This window comes from Pogoniulus pusillus, chromosome 5 (assembly GCF_015220805.1).
Source record: "Pogoniulus pusillus isolate bPogPus1 chromosome 5, bPogPus1.pri, whole genome shotgun sequence".
Taxonomy (NCBI): Eukaryota; Metazoa; Chordata; class Aves; order Piciformes; family Lybiidae; genus Pogoniulus; species Pogoniulus pusillus.
In genome coordinates, this window is record NC_087268.1 from 12807683 (window position 1) to 12831744 (window position 24062).

At 49.8% G+C, this 24062-nt stretch overlaps 1 protein-coding gene across 8 annotated transcripts in view; it reads left to right on the plus strand.

Moving 5' to 3' along the window:
* Positions 1-24062, plus strand: part of BOC (BOC cell adhesion associated, oncogene regulated) — a 58189-nt gene that overhangs the window by 16036 nt on the left and 18091 nt on the right. For 6 of the 8 annotated variants that reach the window (XM_064143256.1, XM_064143257.1, XM_064143250.1 and 3 more), the window contains 2 exons: positions 15678-15845; positions 16488-16766. In XM_064143256.1, coding sequence (XP_063999326.1) covers positions 15761-15845; positions 16488-16766 — 364 coding nt within the window. In that variant the 5' untranslated portion in view covers positions 15678-15760. Of the gene's footprint in view, positions 1-12617; positions 12688-15677; positions 15846-16487; positions 16767-24062 lie in introns of those variants that run through there. The other 2 variants (XM_064143251.1, XM_064143255.1) reach the window with 2 other exon arrangements.

Here is a 24062-nt window from a genome sequence, read left to right on the forward strand (position 1 = left end):
TCTGCATGTTCCTGACAGCCAGGACCACCGTGCTGTTTCCTGCTCTGTCAGAAGCACCTGGTGGGATTTGAGACACTGTTGAACTCTGCTTCAGCTGTTCTCTTCAGGGGGCAGGGAATACTTTTGCCTCATGATGTGCTTGGGAACACCTTGTCCTTTGACCAGAGGAGCCCTTCACTGCTGGAACCAGGGCAGCAGCAAGACTTAGCCCCCAGGGTATCTTGTAGTTGTGCTGGGGTCTGCCGGGAGGTAACAGTGGTGTTTCCTTCTTTCTGTTTTCAGCCAGTCTTTTGTGCAAGCAAATGGTGTTACTGGAAGGTATAAGTGTGGAAAACCTCCATAGGCAGGTATTTCTATAATTTTGACTGCCTTGGGCCATTAATATTTCATGGTGAGTAGGCTGCTGAATTAACTGCCCCAGTGCTGTTGCACAGTGGCAGACTGTCAATGAGGGCAGAGGGAAGCAGAGAAGGGAAAGTTAAAGCAACTCCATCTCTTTGTTAAGATCTCTTCCAGGTTGTAAATGCTTGGAGCACTTGGGTCAGGACTCGGTAAGAGATCATATCCCTCCTGGTTAAAAAAATCCCAGGGGTTTTGATTTATAGTGCTGGGCTATTTGTTGGTGTGAAGATCCAGACTCTTCAATGTGGATGGGATTCTCCTGGGAAGGCCACCCTCTTCTCCCAGAGCTGGAGGCAACCAATGCTGTATGCATAAAATGCACAAAGTCCCTTTATGTAATCCCAGGCAGAGTCACTGTTCCCACTAAGTACACCTGCAAACCCCTTCTTCTGTGCAGCTGAGAAGATAACAGCTTTCCTAATGTCCCCCTAAGCCTCCTGAACATGAACATAATTTTCACCTCCAAAGAAGGTGGCAGTGACTTTGGGATAAAGACCGTAAACTTCCTCTTCTCAGCAGATTTGACTGTAGCATGTGAATTTTTGGTCGCTTGCACAGTGTGCAGCTGGCCCCAGACACACCAAGGGGGTGGATATAGCAAACAGTACTGTTGGGTACATTGGTAGCCAGTGACTGACAGAAGTGGTGAATCCAGTGCTGGCCTTGAAACGTGCCTTGTGTCTTGCACACTTCTTTCCAGACAGCCAAGAGAGGTCTGATCTATAGGAAATGAGCATGACATCACTTTGATGTCACCGATCAGGATGAGGTGGGGAAGAATAGGAGCATGTGGACAGAAGATGTGTGTGCAGAATTGCCTCTGATGAGTTTCAGCTTTATTTTTTGACATCTGCAATCTTGGATACTTTCCCATGGAGGTCAGTAGATCTGATTGGAAGTTTCATGTGCACATTTTGCTGTGCAGCGTGTCTGAACTTGGACATTTCTCCTGTTTTCTTGGGCCCCGTAAGTCATCCACTTAACTTTTCAATGGTCTTTCAAACCACAGGTGAGAGACACACAGCAGTGACAGGCACTAGAGTGGGAAGCAGGAGACCAGTGCTACAGAATGCTGGTTTCAGGGCTAGGATCAGCTGACTTGCCCATAGATCTCTGGTGTGTTTGGCCTAGGTCTCTGCCTCCTTTTGGATCATAGAATAGTTTGGGCTGGAAGGGACCTTAAAGATCATCTAGTTCCAACTCCTTTGCCATGGGCAGGGGCACCTTCCACTAGACCATGTTGCTAAAGGCCCTGTCCAACCTGGCCTTGAACACCTCCAAGGAGGGAGTATCCATAACTTTCCTGGGTAGGTGCTTCTTCCTAATATCCAGTCTGAAGTTACCTTCTTTAATCTTCAGGCCATTCCCTCTCTTCCTATCGCTACATACTCTTGTAAAAAATCCTTCCCCAGCTTTCTTGTCCCTCCCCACCTCCCTTCAGGTGCTGAAAGGCTGCTGTAAGGTCTGCCTGGAGCCTTCTCTTCTCCAGGCTATGCAACCCCAAAGATAACGGCCTGTTTCCATAGAGGGAGGTGCTCCAGCCTTCTGATCATTTTAATGGGACTAGGAATAAACAGGTGATACAAATAGCTGTTGGGTATTTCTCATGATCTTAGAGGACTCCCTTCACCTGGAGTTTGGCTTCATTTCACTCACCCAGGTGGTTGCATGTGTACATGTGTGGTGCAGGAACATGTCTGCTTAACCCACGCAGAGCACCATACTCACACCTACCCAGCTCTGCAAGTGCTGTGCTGACTGCAACTGTTTTGGAGGCATGAATTGCTCCTTGTTCATATAACCTGGTGGTGGGTCTTCCTGTACTAGCTCAACCCCTTGGCTTCACTAGTGCCTTCTGATTGACTTGCTTGGCCTGTGACAGCTGATCATGCATTTGCAAGTGGTGCCACATTGACTCTGCTGCTTCTCTTTCTCTGTTTACTTAGTTCTTGGCAGCTGCATGTTTGAATGTTTTCTTGACAAACACTTTCCCTGGAGTCCGTGATTACAGGTTTAGTCTGACAAACCCCGCTGAATTACCCTGTTTTCTGTTGTCAACAATCTCTTGGTTACTGTCTCCCTTAACCACAATATTGTACGTGTGGTGTAAATTTGGGTTGTTTCCCCCTTGTTGTAATCAGCCTGCCCCTCCCTGCTTGGTTCAGATACTGAGGCTATATCCTCAGGATGCTGACATCTGTATTTTACTGATCCAGAAATCCTGGGGCTACCAGGAAGCAGTGCAGATAATAACAGTGCATACCTGTCTAGCACCTTTCATCTGAGAATCTGGAGTTGTCTGACTCATATTCTTCTGGTTATTGCTTGGGGTTTGTTATTCCTGTTTGTGCAACCTGGGAAGCTGAGACACGAGATAAGGGTATGTTTTGTGCAAGAAATGAAGAAGCAATTCCAGAAATGTGGTGTCATAACTGTTACCATGGCTAGGTTTTGTAATACCTAATTTGCTCCCCAAAAAGAAAGAGATCAAAGAGAATTGGTTGATTTTGAGCAACGCTTTATTTGTGTGGCTGCTTTTTTTTGGTACTCCATTAAATTCTACTCAAGAACAACAAGGCAGGGGCAAGATTTCTCCAGGGTAAATTCCCTTTCTTGGCTACATGATCAGGGGCCTGTAATGTAGTTGTCAGGAAAAGTGATACCCAAACAATCTGTCTTGTTATCTGTTTGGTGGTTTGGAGCAAAGCTGAGGGAGAACTGTTCACAGTGGACCAGAGAGAGGAAAAATCTTGCTGTGTTTCAGGGGTGGTAATGAGACTGGTGAAAACATGCCTGCAGGTGGTTGGGTGGTCAGCTGGGACTGTTAATCTGTCCAACTGCTGGCCTGTTTTGGATGAAGTTCAAGACCACGTAAGACACTGCTGCTTTTCTTACTACCTCCAAACACAGCTGAGGGCCTTCCAAGCAGACCTGGGCTAGTTTATGGTTTTGGGTGGAAACCACAAGCAAACCTTGTCAAATAGCTGGATTCTACCCCAAACCAGGCAAAGTGCATGGGCTTGTTTCATTCCATTTGGAGATGACTGAGAGAGGAGGGAGATGAAGGAAAAACCTGCATATATCCAGCACTGATGGTCATCACATGGGTTCCTAAAGCCTGCAAGTGCCATTCCCATTGGCTGGACCAAACTGGTGAGGGCAGAGTAGTCCCTGAGCTGGGGTATAAGAGGAGGGGTATTTTGTCTGAAAACCTTTCAGAAAGAGACAGCTGAGAGGAAGAGAGAGAGAGAAATCAACTTTAAAACAGGTGAGGAGAAAGAGGATTAGTGTGAATGTGTGTCATCAATGTATGCATTCTCAGCCAAGGTGATGTGAAAGTTGCCTCCGATTTCCCATGCTGTGACACCTGTTGTGCAAAGGGAGTAAGAAGCCTCTATAAAGAAAGAGGGAGAATTGCAAGCCCCAGAAGGTTAAAGTGTACTTCTTTTTCACATGTTGCAGCAGAACATGCTCATTTTGCCTGGGAGGGCAGGCAAGAACAGTCCAGCTTGCTAGGAAAGGGATGGGGAAGAGAAATGCCAGATCGCTCAGGAAATGCTGCTGCAGACCTGCCTCTCCTCTTCACACTCACGCACTGCAGAAGATCAGCCTCTCTAAGTACAGACCCTCTTAAGGGCTTTGTAATGGAGCCACACTCTCCAGTCGAGGCAAGAGCACCCTCAGCTCCCTGCCCTACCCCCTTCTCCCCCTCCCCCCCCTCTCCCCTGTGCCTTTATTCGTTTTGCAAACACCGTATGCCAAATCCAACTTCACAGCTGGCTCTGCTCCATGTGTTTGTTTTCTATGCCTGTGCGGCACTCGCCAGCTCTGCTTGCGCCACGACTCGGAGGTGGAGGTTGTAGGGGGGAGGTTGTGAGCAGGGGTGGTGAGGAGGGAAACAGGAGCAGGCTGCTGCTTTCCAAGCCCTTATTTGTTTAAAGCTTAAGCCTGTTTGAGAGAGCCTTTTTGGAGTGAGGGGTAAGTGGCAGGGGCAGGATGCAGGGAAATGGAGAAAGTAAACTGAGCGTCAAGGGAAGCAAACTTTGCAGCTGGAATTGCTGCTGGTCCTTATTGTGTGAAGGGCCTGGGGAGGTGCCTCTGACTGGCGTTCTCAACGTGACTGTTGAGTGTAAATGGGCAAGGGTGAAGAGTAGGGAGCTGGCACCTATTCTGTGCTGTGCTCCATTGGCGTGGGCACTGTTGCATGGCTGGGACACAGCCAGGTGAACTTCCCTTCCCAGATTCTGAGGCAGCAGTGTTTTGCTATTCTTTTGTTTTGGAGCATGCACTTGCAAGAAGAGAGAAACCAGGCGTTCACAGGTTTATAGAATGGTTTGGGTTGGAAGAGACCTTAAGAATCAGCTAGTTTTAACCCCTCTGCCATGGGCAAAGACACATTCCACTAGACCACCTTGCTCAAGGCCTCCTTCAAACTGGCCTTGAACATGAGGCATCCATAACTGCCCTGAGCAGCCTGTTCCAGTGTCTTGCCACCTTACCTTGCCAATCTGTGCAGACAGATTCACAGTCTTGCTTCCTCCCCTCCCAATGTTTGGTTCACTGTGCTCAACTAGATCATGTTGTTTTGAGAGATGTATTTATGGGTGAGATGATAAACAGGGCAAGTGACATAGGAACAATCTTTTTAAAAACCCCTAGAGATGTCACTCTTTGCTTTTTGTCTCGGGGTGGGTGAAGTTTATCACCCATCCAAAGACTCTACTCCATGTGTGTCCCCCATCATATTTCACCTCCAGGTGGACCCTGTTGCATCTGGAGGGTAGTGCAGTGGCTGCTGGTCACAGCATGAATGAAGGCAGTGGCTCAGCCTGTCTGTGTGCTGCTGGCCCTTGCACCCCACCTAGGCATTTGTCACTGGCCAGACCATTTTCTATGGGCTATCATTTCTGTTCTGTGTTTTGCTGGCCTAGAGCTTCCTCTTGTGTTTTTTGGAGAAGTGACATGTCTTCTAGGGGAAATTTGTCCCAGCAGAGAATCCTAGAGGCTTTTGACCTGCTCCCATAACCAAAATGATTATTGTTAATGAAAGGCATTTAAGTGGCAGCTATGGAGAGTAAAAGCTCCAGTTTATTTCTGAATTTATAAAAGAAAAAAAAAAACAACAACCCAAACAACTTTTAAATACCATCTTCAAAGGCCAAGAAAAATGAGCTTGTGCTCTTTTGCATCCCAGCAACAAGTCATTGCTGAAAGGACTGCAAACTAGAAGGCAGTTTCTCTTTATGGTGGTGATGGGGATGTCTCTAAAGCCAGCCATCTGGGGATTAAACTTTGTATTGACGTTACTGGCGAGTACTTTGTCCTGTCTCTTTTGTATGCTTTTCTGGATTTTGATGTCAGCTGTGTTAAACTAGCCTTGTGCTTGTTAATGCAGTTTCTGGGCCTGCTCCCATTGAAGTCATGGCAAAGATCAGGCTGATTTTTGGAGGCGGCAGAATCAAGTCCTCTGTTATGATCTTCTAGAGGCGTTGTGTTAGGAGATGCTTTTGCTGTGCTGCCAGCTTGTGCTCAATATAAGCTTGGTCAGTTTTTCTACCACACTGGAAGAAGACTCAAAAGCTAGGAAAGCTACCAAAGTCCTTGCTCTGCTCCAACAGTAAAATTTTCCCATTGCAGATTTCCTTAAGGAAGGCTTAACAATGTCACTTACTGTTTCTGTGAGGTTTTTTTGTTGGGGGAATTTTTGGTTTTGTGTGTTTCAGGCTATTGTTCCCAGTTGGACATGGGCAAGATTTTTCTATTGTTCCTAGACACAGATGATTTTTGTTTGGTTGGATTTTTTTGGCTTTTGGTTGTTGGTTTTTTTTTTTTTTCTGTTACTTAAAGGTGGATTCATGATTGAGTATATAAAGAGCTGGGCTGCTTTCAAAAAAGTATCCATAACTGCTGTGTGGCTTGTAAGCCACTCTCTCAACAAGAGTTTCTGAGACCTAACTTGAAGGTGACCATGGCCAATGGACATTCCCATATGCTCCCTGCTTCCCAGACGTTGTGCAGCACACCATGCAGCTGCTGACTGGTGTTGCTTGTCCAGTATACCACTTCTCTCTGCTTTGGTGCATGTTCTACATGGTTACCAGCATGGATGGAAGCAGTGATATTTATTGTCTGTTCTGTTGCAAGGCTTGTCCTATTGCATGACAGACAATAAAACAGCGATGGGTGTCTTGATGGTAGCTCCATGTCACACCTTTGCCATGATTTGCAGTCCTCCTTCCCTGAGAACTGTTCCTCACCACTGATCCAGCTGCAGAGAGCCTGTAGGGTGACAGTAGGAAGCCTGGAATGGGAGATTTATAGCATGGCTGCCATATCAGTAGCAAAATACTTGGTTTTGTCACTGTGGTAGTGTCCTGTGGTTGGAAGGTGAGAGTTGGCTGGGTGTGTTTGTGCCTCGAGAGCAGCTGGCAGGAAGCAATTTAGACATGAGCAAAAATAACTTCAGAGGAGAGCATCCTGCTTTCCTTCTAGAAAAATGCTGTTTCACTGGGACCACAGCATGGGCCCAGTGTATCTGTTGGTTAAACTCTTGTCTTGGAGCAGGATGGAGTTTCTGGTGGGAGTAGGACCTTTTTTCCAATCTGCATTTAAACAAATTGGTGAAGTGGCAGCTGGGGAAGGACACTTGCCAGAGTTGTGGCAGTCCTAGGTGACAGCTTCTCCTTGAGGAAGGTAGGGCAAGGACTTGAGCCTGGGCATGCAAAGGCAAGTGAGGCATAGCTTTGGCCTCTTCAGACCCTGGTGCAGTGGGGATAAATGCAGTACATGTAACAAAGTCGACCAAAATCCCAACTCCTTCATTTCTTCTTCTTTCTCAACTCCCTTGTCCCCATTGAATTTTCCTGCCACCTTTGTTCCCCACTATCCTTTGGTATCTCGCAGGGCTTTTGCCCAGCATCATTTTCCATGTGTCTGCTGGGCCTGCCTTCTCTGACCTCTTTGTAACCCAAGAGGCAATTTGAGCCTTAACCTCAGACTTTACAGACTTTAATTTTTTGTTATTAGGATTTTATTTAAAATTTATTTATTTGGAAAGGACTAGAAGGGAAAAACAAAAGCTGTGCCATGACTAATCTAAACTAGCCGCAGGCACATCTGTGCCTGCATGATGACAGCGCCGTGTGGGAAGTGCCCATCCTTCGCAGTGTTCTTCTCTGCTGCAGTTGCTGAGAGGGAGTGAACAACCTGATATCCAGTTCGTGTTGGGGTGGGGTTCAGTGTGGTGGAGCCCAGACCAGAGCCAGCACTTGCTGCCCACCCTACAAGTCACATAGAATTAACCCCCAGCAGAGCCAGCCCCTGGAATTTCCTTGCCTGGGTCCACTTTCTCCATCATTCCCAGCTCCTTGCTCCATGCTTTGCAAGCAGAAAAAAGTGTAGGTGAATTTTGTTACTGCTTGTTGTCAAACATCCTGAAGTGAGTCAGCCTTTCTAGCCACTGGTGTGAAGTCTGTAGGACATGGGATGGTTTTTGCTGTTTAGTACAGCATTTGGTCACTGCACTGACTCTGATCTCTGGCTTTAGTTCCGAATTATAAAGTGGGTGTAGTTTTCACCCAGCAAGAGATGTGATGCTTCATGCAAGTAATGCAGTACAGCAAATCCCCCGCTTCTAAGACTGAAGGTGTGTTTCCCCATCACACTTGTCAATGAGTTGCCTCCTTTGAAGTGTTTCTCATGATGAAGATGCAGTGTTGCCCTGTTGCAAAGCCGCAGATAAGTCAGGCTTTCTTGCTGCGCCATGAGATGAGTTTGGAGGGGACATGGGGCAAAGTGAAGACACTCCAGAGTGTGTCACTGATCTCCACAAATGGGTGGCTACACTGATGTGGTTTTCCAAGGGGGTCTTGACCCTTTCTCCCATCAACGGCCTTGGCATGAGAGTAGGTTGAGCTGCAACTCCATCCACTTGGCAGGTGTCTCACAGGACCTCATTACAAGCAGTTCTGCTGATTCTCTGACTTTTGACATTCAATCCCCTGGTTGCACGACCTGCACCCCTTGGTGAGTGTTGCAAATGTGCAGTCTTTTTGGGAGTCCTCATCTCTTTCTATGAGTTGAGGGGCTGAAGATCAAGGATGATAAGGCTGGTGAATGTGGAGGAAAAGCTGATCTAAAGCTATGACCGCTCCCCCAGGTTGGGACTGAAGTTGGACTGAAATATTCTAATGGGAGAGGTATCCACTCCTGGCCTCAAGGGCACCTCCAGCGACTGCTGCGGGGCCAGTTTCCCCCCTCAGGCACTTGGGAAAAGAGGCCGGAGAGCAGCCAGCAGCTCTGGGCTTGTTGCAGCAACAACATCTGTTTCCTAGGTGCACTTTGTTTCTGAAGAGGTTGCACAGCACGCTCCATCTGCGCCCTTCTCTTGTTGTGTGTGTGTGTGCTGCTTGTGCTGCGTTGGGCAGACAAGGACAGAGGCTCTTAGGAGAGGCCAGTGCTTCCCCGGGAGGACCCTGCGCCAGCCTCCGTGCCAGCGCTGCCTCTTGGGCTCTTTGCACCCGAAGCAGCATTGTCAGCATCTTGACAGCTGGCTGGCTGCATGCTTATTAGTTGCTACTTTCCTCTTGCCCTCCACCTCTCCTTCGCCTCCTTAACCACCTCCGCTCTCCCTTCCCCCTTCCCACTCCTGCCCCACTGGCCCTTCGGGAAGCCCCCAGCCTCTCCAGATTAGAGCTCTCCAGGGACTTGGTCCTTTTGAAAGGAAGAAAGGGGGGGGGGGGGGGGGGGGAAAGGAGAGGGTGGGGGAAGGAGTGGAAAAAAAGAGGGAGGGGGAGGGAGAGAGAAGGAGGGGAGGAAAAAAATTTATTTAAAAAAAAAAAAAGAGAGAGGGAGAGAAAAGAAAGAGGGGGAGCTGAAGAATGAAAACAGACCCAAGGGGCAATAGTCCCTCGAGCCATTTCACTGCATTACAATGAATATGGACTCTATTAAGCTCCGTTCTGCCTGTTAGTGTTTCCCAGGGCAACACAGCTCCCATATGGCAAGCATGCAGCAGATTAGGGTAGGCCTCCGGGCTTCATTGAGGGCCCAAGGCTTGACTGGCAGTTGAACCCCATCCTTCCCCCCCCCCCCTCCTCACACTTGACACTGCCTGTGTTTATCTAAAGCAAAAAAGGCTGGGGTGGGAGAAGGGGGCATTTGGGGGGTTATTGTCCCGGGCAATGGGAGAGGGCAGGGAGAGGGGTAGGGGGGTGAGGAGGAAGGGAGGCGGGATGGAGGAGAAAGGGGGTGGGGGGTGCAGCCTCTCATACATATTCAGGAGGGGTCTTGAATGGGCAGAGGAGAAATAAAGCAGATGGAATTCATGTTAAAGAACAGCCACAATCACCCTCCAAAAACAAGGAGAGAAAAGCGGACAGCCTTAAAGGAGCGTAGGGAGCAGCGTTTATCCAATTAGCAGGGTTGTCAAATTGAATTTACTCAGAATAGAGGGGGAAGCTGGGGGGGGAAAGAGAAGGAGGAAAATTAAGTGTCTAGAGCACGGGGGGAGCATGATATTGAAGAAAGGATGCAGGTTTTCTTTCTTTCTTGTACTTTAGCCTTGTCTTTTCAAGGACTGGAGCTGTTTTCGGGGTGCACAAAGAGGCAGCAAATACTGGTGTGCATGCTGCGTTTTAGCACGGGCTCCTCTTCTGCTTGCTGCAGAAAAATGGTGGCATATCCCACAGGGCAAAGCCATCCTCACATCCCCAGCCCACCTGCAGCAGGGCTGTCTCAGGCTGGTGGGTCCAGCCGCTGTGGGACCATCATGCCACAAGCATTGCCCAAGGCAAGCTGTGCTCACTGTGATGCCACCACCCTGGTGCTGGGGGGGAGCTGGTGGCTGGCATGAGAGTGGCATTTCTTTCTTCAGGCAGTCTCAGGTTCACTGGCTGATGAAAAGCTAAAGCGAAGGGGTTCGCTGGGGCTCAGCAAAGTCGTTCTGATCAGTGCCAGCTGGAAAGTGGCACTCATTTCAGAGGAACCGTTGGATGGAGAGGTGCCAGAAACTGCAGGCGCTGGGTCTTTAGGGGTGCAGGCAAAAGTCGGGCAGGCAATGAGAAGGCTCTGCGTGCTGTTGCTAATTTGAAGCCAGCATACCCAGTACCCCTCCCTGGCCATACACTGCAGGCTATTGTGGAAAGGAGCTGCCCAGGGCAGTAGCTTCATCTAGAGAAAGACCCTCAAAAATTTCCCAAAGGTTGCTGTGTATTTTGTTTGGTGCATTGCTGGTTTGGTTTGCATGAGCAGTTCTGTTTAAGGAGAAAGAACTGTTTTACCTGCAGGTTTATTTTTTAGAGGAGTGTCTGTTGCCACTGAGTCACTCAGGACTTGCTTGAAGAAAATCTGTGGTTCTTTTTTGGGATCTCCCAGTGCCCAAGCTCAATTTGTAGTTTGCAGGCAAACTTGCTCATCTTTTTAGGGATGGTGTCGTGCTAGGTTTTGTTCTGGATGTTTTCCTTCTCCCAGTTATAAGCTCGAATTTATCTCGGGCTTTCTCTGTTGTGGCTTCTTGATGGACTCACTGAGCTCACAAGTAGCCAGTAAGAGAGTCTTTCTTGCCTAATCACTTTAAAAAAGGGAGGGGGAGCTCCTCACACAGTTAATCAAGGGCTGTGTTAACAGAGCTAATGCACTCTAAAGTCAGGAGCTTTCAGAGCTGCAGAGGCAAGCAGGCAAGCTTTTATCCCTGTTTGCACATACACTGTGCTACCTCCTTGACTTTAAGCATGGTGTGTAACGTTGGATGCTGCCTCCTTCTGCCCCCTCCTGACACTACCTGCTTCCCATTTGGGATTTCCCTTCTTCCTCATCCCTGTTGCGTGGCTGTGCTGTTACATGGAAGGGGGAGTGTCTCTCTTGCTGCAAACCTCTCTTTTTTCAAAGCCTTTCTGAGAGAATGAGTGTTAACTTAATGGTGTGAAATTAATACTCTGGAGTGGGGTTGAGAGTTTGGTAGAGATTATTTTTGCCCTCTGGCACGTTACTGTTTGATAGTTTTGGGACACAAGATCAGGGGTGCCCAGATTGAGCTGCATGCCCAGGAGTGGTTTGAGGACTTTGCAGCTGACCTGCTCAGATGTGTCACCTGGACAGGATGTTTTCAGCTAGAGGATTACACTGTAGTATGGTGGCTTTTTCTGAGACAGGCTGCAAAATACTTAAGATCCAAGAACAACTTGCCTGAGGGGTTAGAGATCCAGGTTAGAGAGCTTTTGATTTCTAGTCCTGCCACGGCTTTACTGTATAACCTGGGGCCAGGTTAGCTTCATTTTTGAGTCTTCAGATTCCCTCACTTATAAAGCAAAGGGGATAATGTGGTTCTCTTTAACATTTTCAGACCTTAAAGTTGTATGGAACAACAAAAAAGCCACTGCCTTGTGTTTTAAAAAGTAATGATTACAAGTAAAACTGGCACATAATACTGTGTAAGACATTGCTTTTTCTGAAGAGCTTAAGTGTCAGTGTATAAAACAGAACTGGGAGCATTATTGTCCCTACTTGACCTGTTGGAAATGGAGACCATCTGCAGTGAATTCTCCAGAGTCGCTCAGGGTGTCCCCAGCTGGTAACTGGACCTAAGTTGTAGCAGCCCTTTCCTACTCCTGCTGTTCCAGTCCTGCATGGAGAGGCTTGCAGTCTGGCTGCATGACACAACCCCAAACCACCTTTGTGTGCATTGTCCATTTTTTCCTGTGTCCCAGTCGGCCTTCATTTCCCCACCTCCAGCCTACCCACGGAGCTGGGCTGTGTGGTGCAGGGATGCTGCCCCGGAGCCAGGGGCTGGTTCCTATTTGGGAGCCTTGTAAATGACAGCGTGGCAGTAACAAGGGCTGCTCGGCCAGCCCTCGTTAAGCAGGAGGGGGCTTGGAGCTGTAAGCAGCATTTCCTCAGTAAAACCTTCAGTTTCTAATCGCCAAACACCTCTCCTGCCGCCAACCCTTAATTCAGATCCCTTTTTCCTTTCAGGCTTTATCACCCAGCCCTGCACCACACACCTTTCTTCCCTTTTATATCTTCACCTCTGGTTTCTCTTTCTTGCTCTGCTCCCTTTCCAGTGCCCTCCATCACAGGGGCACAACTGGGGCTGTGTGCTAGGGCGTCGGTGGGCTTAGGTGTGTGGTGGGAAGCCAAGCCAATGGATTTTACACCTCTACTGCCCCTCGATATCTGGTGAAGCTCTTGTTAATTTTTCTATTCTAGTGGCCCCTCCTTTTATTTACTGGGCTATCTGAAAGGGATTTAGAGCTCCACGGACAGGAAATTGTTATTTTAGCCTGGAAGGTAAGAATTACAAATAAACAATTTTTGTTTTCCCTTCCTAATTAAGGGTCTTTAAATGGCTTGTAACTCTTTTCCCAGATAGGAAATAAGCAGGAGCTGTGGAGGCTGGTGCTGTCAGTGGCTGCAGAAGTGCTGGCAACCAGAGATCATAGAATCATTTCCGTGGGAAAAGACCTCTAAGATCATCAAGTCCAACTGTCAACCCAAGACCACCATGGCCATTAAGCCATGTCCCAAAGTGCCATCTTGTAGTATACCTGCCTTGAGGAGAGGAGGCAACAGAGCAGAACACCATCATGCAGTAACCTTGCAGCTCCTGACACAGCCTCCTGCCCAGAACCACCACCTCTGGGAAGGCAGCTGGAGAGCCTGAGGCCTCTTTCATTCCCCATCTCCACTGCCTCTCCCACTGCAGTCTGCTCTGGTGGTGCTTGCAAGAATGCCAGGGCAGATCGAAAGCTGCCTGATTAAGAAAGTTCCTTGCTTTGCACTACTGCAGGCTGCTTAAGGGCAGCATTTTCAAAAGAGGTCAGCTCCCATTTAGCCATCGAAATAAGTTGGTTGCCTATTCAGGAGAGCTCAGCATGTCAAGAACTGAATGCTTCTGAAAATCTGGCTTCAATTGTGGAAGCTGAGAATTTCGAAATCTGGCCCTGGATCCTAATAGTTCTTTTGGAATTGATGTTTTCATTCATTTTCCTCATTATTTTTGTGCTGGCCATTTACTTTTTGTACTGCACTCAGCTGTGAAAGAAATGGCCACATGTCCCTATTTAGAGCTCCTACTCTGCCTGGAGCTTTGGGGAGGTACCATGCACTTGTTGCAACACACCTTCTCTCCTCAATCTCTGCTCAATTCTGTTCAATCTGCCCAGGGCCGTGGCCAGATTTTTTGATCTCTCCTTTTTTCTCTCCACCTATTGCCCTTCATCTTTGTACAGACCTGAAGGCAGCCAGTTTAGTCATTCCATCGGTGTGCTTGGGTGGTCCTAGCTCATGAAGGGTCCATTACAGAGTTCTGTGCCTTTGGCTTTGCCTGTCTGGCCTGAGGCTCTGCGTGATGCAGAGCTGCAGGGAGGTCTGGTTGGAAACATCTTTGCCTACCCCCTCTCTGAGCATGGGCTCCAAGGAGCAACTCTTTTCTGTCCAACATTTTTTCCATCCTGCTGCCAAGCCCATCCAGATAGAGAGAATGAGTCAGTTTCACTCTTTAGGCTTCCAGCACTGAGGAACAAGATGTTAAGTCCTGCTCCAAAATGTTTCCTCTGTGCTGGTAGAAGGCTCTCTGTCTCCAGCAAACTTTTTAGTGTGAAATGTTTTTAAGCTGGAAGTTTTCTTAGGGGAACCTGGGGCCCCTCAAACTATGACACAAACCACTTTGAAGTCTTTTTGGGATGAGTGTGGTTAGTGGCACATCAACTTGCACCTCAGCAGTGATGTCCATGATGCATGTTCTGGTGTAGAAAAACCTCATGCACTTTTAGGGGCATGGCGAGTGGCGATTAGCTCGAGATGGCTGTGGTATGACAAAAGGTGGTTTGGTGGCTCTCTTACATGGAAATTAACTTGAGTAGCTCAGATGGTCTCCAAGTCAATAGCTAAAGGATCTCACCTAACAGCTTGTTCTGGTTGATGGTGGAAAACTCTTTAAAGACTCTCTTCTTTCCTCTAAAGAGGGGAGGATGAGGTGTGTGGGAGAGAAGTTGCTGTCTTCTTCGTTTGGCACTGGAGGGTACCCACAGTATCAGATGTAATAGGTTTGTGTAACTAGAGTATGAGTCTGGCTGATGTTTATGGCTGCTTTTGGAGTACTCCCAGCCTGATGCACAGTGGCCAAGCTCTGTGCGTGCTCCCATCCGCCTCGAAGTCAGATCAGGCCATGCCAAGCTTAACCTAATTTACCCTACCTCTCAGTAGAGCTTGTGGTCTCACAGCTACGATAATTATGATTGTGTGACTCCTGGGAAGGACCTGCCTTGCCTTGAGCCTGCTGGGTAGGGAGAGCTCACGTTGGCCTGCAGAGTGCCATGTAAAGGTGTTCTTTGTGGCACCTGCAAAGCTCCAGCTGCAGGTCACTTTACTTGGCATTGCTTTCTTGTGAAGAAAGTGCCTCAGAGAGAGGAGGTTTTCTTTTCCTTCTCTCTCCAAGCGGTGCTCTGAGGTGTGGTGCAGGGAGAGGGGGCAAAGATGCATGCAAGCTACCTAGGCAGATTCTTGCTGTCACCATGTGGACCTCAGCGTGTCTTGACCATGGACATGGATGCCTCTTGCACCTTGGCTGTTACCAGAGGCTAAGCAAAGTCACCAGAGAGTAGCTTGGTGGCATTTCCCCAAATGCTGTGTTTTCTTGCTAACAGTAACCAGCCTTGCCTTGAACAACTTGCAGAGCATCTGCTGGGAGGCAGCTGTGGCTGTCCTTACCTCAGGAGTTAGGAGGTTTAATTGTGGGAGTTATGTTTGAGGGGACTTTTGCCCTCTTTTTGGCTGAGATGGTCATGAAAGATGTATGCTCAGACAGGTACTAGCTTGAGCAGTGACCCTGATGGAAATAGGACATTCTTCTCTGTGGAGTCCAGGTGATCTTGAGAATGGTAGTTCTGGCTGAAGAGGTCGTTGTGTATCTGCAGGGGGAGCAGGAAATATAACTGCTGTTGGGGCTAGCTGTCATGGCTAGTTTGGTCTTGGGCTTCTTCCTTGACAGTGTAGACATGCCCACGGGAGAAATTTTGAAATGCCTTTGAGACTTGTGGGCCATCTTACTAGTGTTGCAGCTGGATGGAGCTCAGAACCCTGCAGCAGGGATGTCCATAGAGGGAAGTCTCTCCTTCAGGCCTTTGCCTGTGGGTGAAGCTAAATTCAGTCTGATGTCTTGTAGCCTCCTCAAACCACCAACTGTGGTGAATCCCTGGGACTTCGTTGGTAGAGAACCCAGGCAGGACTGGAAGCAGAAGGCCAAGGGTCTCATCCATCATGTCTCTTGTCATCTGCAGGAATCAGCTATCGCACATCCACTGCATCCCCGGAGGCAGCTTATGGGACCCTTCCCTGGGCGCCCCAAGACACACCGCATGGGATGGCAATGACACGTGGAAGGAAGAGGCTCATGTCCCCCATCCCTTGCCTGATCCTTGCAGCTGCCAGCTGTTTTGCTGAACTGAGTGAGTTTCTGCCCTTACCCTTTGTGTTTTGCCTTGATTCTGTTTAGTGTAGCCATGCCTCAAGCACACAGAACTTTTCTTTTCTCCATTGCTTCCTTAGTAGCCTTGAGCAAAGATCTAGGTTCAAACACTCCTCCACAGTAGAGAGGGATATACTCAGAGTGTAAAAGGGCCATGTAGTGATAGAATGAGGGGCAAAGGCAATGGTTTTAAACTAGAGCAGGGTAGATTTAGGTTGGATATTAAGAGGAAGCTCTTTACAGTGAGGGTAGCGAACTACTGGAACAGGTTGCCCAGGGAGGTGATGGAGGCCCATTCCTGGAGACATTCAAGATCAAACTTGATGGAGCCCAGAACAACTCAGGGTAGTTGGAGAAGGCCCTGCTCACTGCAGTGGAGTTGAACAAGTTGACCTTAAAGGGTACCTTCCAACCTGGTGCATTCTGTGATTCTGTCTGGTTGCCAAGAAGTAGTGAGGCTGGTGTGCATCTCCAAGCACTGGAGGAGCTAAATGGTCTAGGGAGCTAAATGGAAGCAATGGAGAATGCAAAATATACCAGCATTGCAGTTTTTTCCCCTTTGTCCTTTCTTTTGCTGAGTCTCACAGAGCCTTCTTATTCCCACTTTTCTCCTTCTCTGCAGGTGAATCTCTGCATGTCACAGTGCAACCTGCCTCTACTGTCCAAAAGCTTGGAGGCCCAGTCAGCCTGGGGTGTGTGGTGGACCCCCCTGGAGTGAACCTCACGTGGAGACTGAACGGGAAGGAACTGGCTGGATCGGATGAGGTGTTAGGTATCCACATCGAGCAAGGGAAGCTTGTCATCATGGCTCTCAACAACCACACCGTGGGGCGATACCAGTGCATTGCTTGTGTGCCCGAAGGAGTCATTGCCAGTGTCCCTGCAGTGGTCACATTAGCTAGTGAGTAGCTTTAGTCCTCTACCATCCCCTTCATTGCGTGGGCCGTCGCATCTGAGGAGGCTCACTGGTGTTCACTTGTTCACGTTGGCAACAAGGGAGAACTTCTTTGGCTTAGTTAATTTTGTAGCATTTTTGATCATGGCCTGGCTATTGTGTTGTGGCCCAGGCACGACTCAAGCAGTCCTCCTTTGTGATAGGCTGCAGACCTGTCCTTCAGTGGCAATTTGTGCAGGACCACAAAGAGCAGGAAATACCTGAGTGATGGGCTTTATGCGTGTGGTTGGTTTCCTGGCTGTCATGCTGCCACCTCTGATTACTCACTTCTTCACTGAGGTTACCCGCTGGTGCTGGTGGCCAGATCATTGCCTATGCTCGTGTGGAGCTGTTTCCATTGCTGTGTCACCGTGTGCTAACCTCTGCCTTTCTTCCTGAGGCACAGGAAGTGAGGTCCTTTGCCCTGCTTGTGCTGTGATAGAGCCTGCATTTTTTTTTGTGTTGCCCCTGGGTTCATCATAGCTAAAGTACCAGCCCCTACATCCACACCAAGGAAAGGTTAATCTGGTAGTGATGAGGCAGTGCTCCTGAGCACCTGCATTAAGTGGCTGGTGGTCCTGTGTGAACCATAGGGGAGATCCATTGCCAAAAGGCAAGGTGTGGGAGGGAGGGTTGCATGGAGATGAAGGCAGGGACTGTGCTGTCCTTGTTTGGTAAGGCGGGTGCAGAAGTTGACAGAGGCTTCAGGAGAGCAGAGTGTCTGAAAGAATTCCTGCAGAGTTCTTTTTACCTTAGGGGATGGGAGAATGTGTTCATTACCACTGCTGTGTTCCCAGCAGGGCATGTTCCCCCTTCCCAGGGTTTTGTCCTTCTTGTGTGAGGTTGCAGTGACATGACAGCAAAGAATCACCTTGTTTCTGAGCCACAGCTCCGAGAGAGGGACTTTGCTGCTATCCTTGAGCTTTAGTGCCCCTTACTGCTGTCCTCTGGCATTGACAATAGACCGAGAGAGCACAGAGCATGGGAGGAGGTGTCTCAGAATGGGGAACTTCTCTTACTGGCACTTGGTTGGGCCACATGTTATACCTAAATGTGAGAAAGTGCTGTGTTTGGATGCATCTGAGAAAGGATGACCCAAACCGGCTTGGAGATGGGGGACCACCTTTCTTTGGGCAATGCAGAGTTTAATCCTCTCAGAGATCTGCAGACTTTGTGGAGCAAGGGCATGCAGAGGAGATTGTCATCCCCTGGCAGTGACAGGGGTGTGGAAAGGGCTTCATCTTCCAGGCAAAGGGGAGTTTGGAACTAAGTCTTAAGAAAACGAAGAAGTGAAGATGTTTGTGCAAAGTGGAGGCTGGCTCTGCTTTAAAGCCGAGAGCTAATGGCTTGTCACTGATACATTAATCAGGAGTGAAATGTTTAGGCCAGACTGGTGGGAGGAGGAGATGAAGGAAAGCCAGGGCAGAGTTGCTGAGCTCTGAAGCAAGGTGGGAGGGGGTTGTCACGGGGCCGAATCTGTCGGGGGATTTGGCCTGAGCCCCATGCTGAGATTGAGTTTCAGAGAACGCATTCCAGAGCAGAAAGGGGGCTATGTGCGCTGGTGGCCTGATAGAGGGAAGGAGAGGAGGGGAGAGGTGGATGGGATTACCAAGGGCATGGTTTGCATTTAGGAGAGCAGGCTCTGCACAGCAACTTAGCCTGAGCAGTTTCTTCTTAGACTGATCACCCTTTTTTTTTTTTTTTTAATTGACCCACCCTCATCCCAATCCACAACCACCAGCTCTATCTTCTGGGACAGATCATGCCTGTTTGACCTGTTTGTCTGCTTTGTTTGAGCCTCAGTGGTGGAAACAAGCCCTAGAGCACCAGAACGTCCCACCATGTCTCTCAGGACAAGTGAAAGCCACAACTGAGTAGTCTGTCAGCCCTTTCCTGGGCTGCCCTCTCTCCCTCTCCAGCCCTCTTCAGCTATTGGAGAGGGAGAGAAGTCATCTCAGGAAATGTGTGGGGCTCTAGATGTAGGAAAAAAACCCTCTGGAAGGGTTCAAATAACCAGTGAGCCTGGAGGCTGCTTGCAGCAGTGGCTTTGGTCTGAAATAACAGCGGACACTGATGTGTGGTGGGACTGAGACTGAAAGCTATGGTAGCACATGTGCTGCAGGCTCTCACTCCTGCTCCAGACCTCTACAGGGTCTTGCTCTGAGGTGGTTTAGTGGGGACCATTGTCCTGAGCCTGAAGAAGGAAGCCCCTGGCAGGTCAGCATTGCAGTTGATAAGTCCCTTTCAGATCACGTTCTGGGCCGAATGAAAACCTGTTGCAAGTTTTAGCCCCATCTGAAACTTGCAGGGCCAGAGGATGAGTGACACTGGAACGTGACTGAAAGCAGAGGGGTTGTCTGTGTGTGTAAATCTTTCCAAGATTCAGGTTTATTTTGGAAGAGGACCTGGAGTCGGGAAAAAGTGCCTCACTAGGTTTCAGGGGGTGTACATTAACATCATCTGGGCAGCTTTTAGGCTATTTCAACACAGTTTTGCCTCTTGTGGAGGAATCGCCCTCAAAGCTGCATGGTTGACTCTGTGCTGATGGTCACTGCAAGCAGATAACCATTGTTGCAGTGCTGGCAACCACTGTGTGGCCTTGAGACTGATACCTCTTTCTCCCATCTGTGGCATAGCAGTCCTGAGTCTGTCTCTGCTCTCCCTGACTCAGAGAGCTGTTTGAAACTAGCGTTTAATTCCTCCAGTAGGGATAAAGTAGCTAATCGTGTAGCTGAGGGGTGGAGGAAGGGGAGATTTGCAGAAAGGGGAAGGTAGCTTTAAGCAACCAAAGAAGCAACACTTCAGGCACTACCCGGACACTTGTTAGAGCCAATCTTGTGCTCTGTGATTGCACACTCAACCGTGGCAGCCTGTGGCATACTGCTGCAGATAGATACCTGCTGATCACTGCTGCCCTAGCCCTGCTTACAGACCAGCCCTGTGTGCCCCCAAGGCAGCCGTTTGGCCTGGTGCCGATGGGCTGGAGTCTGGGACAGCTTGAATGGATGTGGCAGCAGTATTCCTGGGATTCTGTGCCAGGCCCTAAGCATTCAAGAAAGAGAAAGAGATTTTCTGTGCCCTGTTTCAGGCAGCAAAGTTACTATCACACCTGAAGACCTGCTCCAGCCTCTGCTGGGTGGAGGTGCTGTGTGAGACAGGTACAGCAGCAGTGGACTCTGGTGGGGTAGGATAAATCTACCAGGGATGCAAAGACAGGGCTGTGGCCCTGTAACAACAAAAGATTCGGAAGGTTGAGAGCCTTCGGTGGAGCTCACAGGCAAACTGAAGTCGGGCTGGAGCAAAACTGGTGGGCAGAGGTGGGGAAGACTGTGCAGCTCCCTGCCATCTGCTGCCTGAGTGGACAGTCAGTGCAGTGAGCACGGCGACAAGCCTGGCCTGCAGAGCTCTCGTGTTTGAAAGCAAAACCAAAGACGTGAAGGGTGCAGCAAAGGAACTCCGCATGCTTTAGCATATCCCCCGAGGCAGGGACATGTGGTGACTGCATCCTGGGGATGCCAAAACAGGCTTATTGCCCCGTGGCCTCCATCAGCAGCGCTGGCGAGGGCAGCCCTCGGCTCTGTGGCAAGCAGAGGGGGGAAGCTGGGCCTCAGTGTGCGGCGCTCATGGGCAGTGACCCTGTGCGGGGTCGGGCTGGGCATCCCCCAGGAATTTGCAGCTGCTTTCTGAAGACAGCCTCATTCATTTCCCTCACTGCTTGGGCCTCTCCTCTGACGGCTCTCCGGAGGCCGTGGCAGGAGGGAAGGAAGGGGGAAGACTGCTTGCTGGAAAAGCTTTTGCTGAACAGGCACGGGGCTCTGGCCCCGGGGCCAGAGGCAGTCTGAGGAGGGAGAGAAAGAAAACACAGGTGGTGTTTGGTGAGCTGGTGGAGCTGTGGCACAAGGGCCCTGAGACGGGGCTGGCTCGTGGCATAAGGAGGTGTGTTTGGGGGTGAGTGGGCAGGCTGGGGGCTGTGGTGACAGCACCCGTGTGCAGGCTCCTGCGGTGCTGCCCAGACAGGGAGCAAAAGCTGTAAGCCCAGGCTGCTTTGAGAGCCGAGGGCAGTTAGTAGAAGGTGCTTGCCCCAAGGCTGTTGGACTTCTGTGCCTCTGCATTCCTCTTGTCCCGGTCTCTGCTTTCCCTCCCTCGCCCTTCCCTACAGCAGAGATGGCTTTCACCTTCGGGGCCGGCATTTTATTTACTACAGCTTCTTCTCCAAAGTTATTTATGGTCTCACATTCATTTAATCTGGGCTGTCTGGCCTGCCTTGTTGCTTGGCCCTCAGCCCTGGGATTCAGCTGGTTTCCCTCCCCAGTGACAGCAGCACAGTTAGTCGCAGGGCTGACCCTCTGTACACCCCAGCTCACCCTGTCATGCCTCAGAGCAGGACAGAAATGAACACATTTGGTTGTGCTCCCTTCTAAGAACAAAACAGAACCAAAAGTAAGCCCTGTTACCCTGGCACGGCTGGGGCAGTGCTTTGTGTGTCCATAGCACCTCCCAGCTGGGCTGGTGGCTGAGGACTTGCTGCTTGCCTGTGATCAGGTATGTCTTTTAAGGACAAAGATAGGGGCTGGCATGCCAGGTGCCACGATATTAAAAGGAAAATGCAGCTAGTGGAGAGGGGATGTGGTTTCTTCCAGCTGCAGTGGGGGTTAGGCTCAGGGTGCAAATTGCACGTTAGATGGCTGCTGCCAGCCAGGCAGTCAAAGGGGCGAGTCCTGCGTTCTCTCCTGGCACCGACCATCTCCTCCACCCCTCCCTGCTCTGCGCTGCCTGGTTGGAGGAGGTATATGTGCCCCCTCCCCACCCCCAGCATGGAGCTGGATGTCCCAGCCCAGTGCAGCAGCCTCTGTTTTGCTTTGCTAGGGCCAAATGCAATGAGAAGTACAAGGAGGGGGCTTGTCCCATGTGTGGAGGGTGGCCAGGGGGGCTCCTGACCACCGCTCACCAGCTTTGGCTGACCCATTAGTGTTAATGGGCATCAGTATGAGCTAGTACCAGCAAGGAGCAGGGTGGTGGAGAATGCCCATGGCCAAAACCAACTAGCAAAGAAAACATTCTTGTTTGCTGTGGGGGAGCAGGGATTTGGGGAAGTAGTTTGGCAGGAAACCCTTACACTTGCGTACTGGAAAATAGTTCATCCCAGTGCTGACCTGATGTTTTTCCTCTCTGCTTTACCAGTTTCATTCCACTTTTCTGGTGGCACTCAGGTCTTGCTCCCCTAGCCACCCCAAGTTCCCTTTCCTTTGTCCTTTCCCCCACCCTCCACAGCTTTATCCCTCAACTCCCACAGCCAGGCTGGGAGGGGAAGGCTAGAGGTCCTGTTGGGCTACAGCAGTCACAGCTATGCGAGCAGTGGGCTGAGATGCCTTTTGAGGGGCTGCACGTGAGAGACACACACATCTCCCCAGCCCGAGGTCATCCTGGGAGTTTGCTGGCATGGGAGCATTATTTTGCAGTTCTCGGAATGCGGTGCTCCCCAGTGGACTCTCTGCTGGGTCCGTGGATCTGTTCTTGCTCTGGACTCCTGGGGCCCTTCTCCTCTTCGGGGTCTGTGCATGCATGTGTGTGTGTGTGCAGATCCCTGCCAGCATTGCTGGAGCCTTCTCCTTGGCTCCAGAATCTTCGTTTGGCTGTGATGAATCCAGACCACCAAGGCGCACATTAATTTTCCTGATGCTCATTTATATTTTGTTGATCACAGAAATATGCATGATGTGGGCAGGCAGACACTGGGCTCTTGCCTCTCCTTCACCTCCTTCCATTTCTGTGGCTCAGACAGAAAAAGCTAAGAGGAGAAAATACCCAGCACCCTTGTCCTCCCCAGCAGTAACTTTTCGTTGTCAGAGGAGCACTGCCAGCGTCTCACAAGTTAAGAGTTAACTTTCCTCTGGCTTTAATACCCAGTGGAAGCACAGCTCCCCCCCCCTCTGCCTGTCTTAAAGGATTAATCACGTTTCTGAAGTTCACCCCCATGCCTCTTTTTTTCTTAATCAAACGATGCCAAGAAATTCCAGAAGTATGAAGCATGTTTGCTGCAAATCATTTTTATGACATTGCAAAACCTCCCCTTTTCTTTTCAACCTCCTCCCCTTCCCTCAGATCTGGGCCCGGGAACGCTGGTTCCCCCAGCAGCTGCCCAGCAGCCCCTCCGCACCGCACGCAGGGAGGCTTTCTCTCTACCTTGCCAAGAGAGCTGGTTTTTATTTAAACTCCATAAAGGATCTTGTTTTAATCAGAAAGTCTACTTGAGAAATTTCGTGTCACTTTTCCATGACTGTGGGTGGGAGAAGCTTGGAGCCAGAGTTGTCTTTTGCTCTTGGAGCACTGCTGCATTTCCCAGAGAACAAAACCACATTTTTTTGCTGGCTGAAGTTGCCGAGGGAGGTTGCCTGCCGTCTGCCCGCCGCCAGCCCTCCTGCTTCCCCACCAGCCCCAGGCTCTCCAAACTGCCCGAGGTCACAGGCACCACGTCCTGGGATGGGCTTCGAAGGGCAAGGGAGCTGTTGACAGCGCGTGGCCGTGCCATGGTGATGGATGCGATGCTCTGCCTTGCTGTGGGGATTTGAAAAGCAAGTGCGGTCTTGTCCATATTTAGCAGCGTGCTGCTCAGGAGACGTCTCAGTCCTGAGTCCCAGGGAGGATCACAGAGTCACAGAATGGTCTGGCTTGGAAGGCACCTTAAAGGTCATCTAGTTTAAATCTCCCTACCATGGGCAGGGATGCCTTCCACTAGACCAGGTTGCTCAAGGCCCCATCCAGTCTGACCTTGAACACTTCTTGGGGAGCATCTGCAGCCTTCCTGGGTAACTAGTCTCTGTGTCTCACCACCCTCACTGTGATGAATTTCTTCCTAACATCCAGTCTAAATTTACCCTTTTAAAGCTCTTCTCCTGCCCCTGAAAGACCTTGTAAAAAGTCCCTCTCCAGCTTTCCTGTAGGCCCCCCTTCAGGTACTGGAAAGGCCCTGTAAAGTCTCCCCAGAGCTGATGGTTCAGCTAGAGCCTCAGTACAACAGTGTGACTTGTGACTGACTGCAGGATATGCAGCTGACACTAGTGGTCACCTGAGCTGGTGCACAGGACTGTATAAATGCATGTGTGAGACTTCTTTCCTTGGCACAAAACCTCTTCCTTCCCAGCACAGGCTGACAGACAAAGTTTGGGCTTGCTGTGCCCAGAAGTGTTTTGTCATTGTGCCTAGGTAGACCAAGGACTGGTTTTATCTCTGGGAAGCTCAGCAGGGCAGGTGGGCTGGCATGCT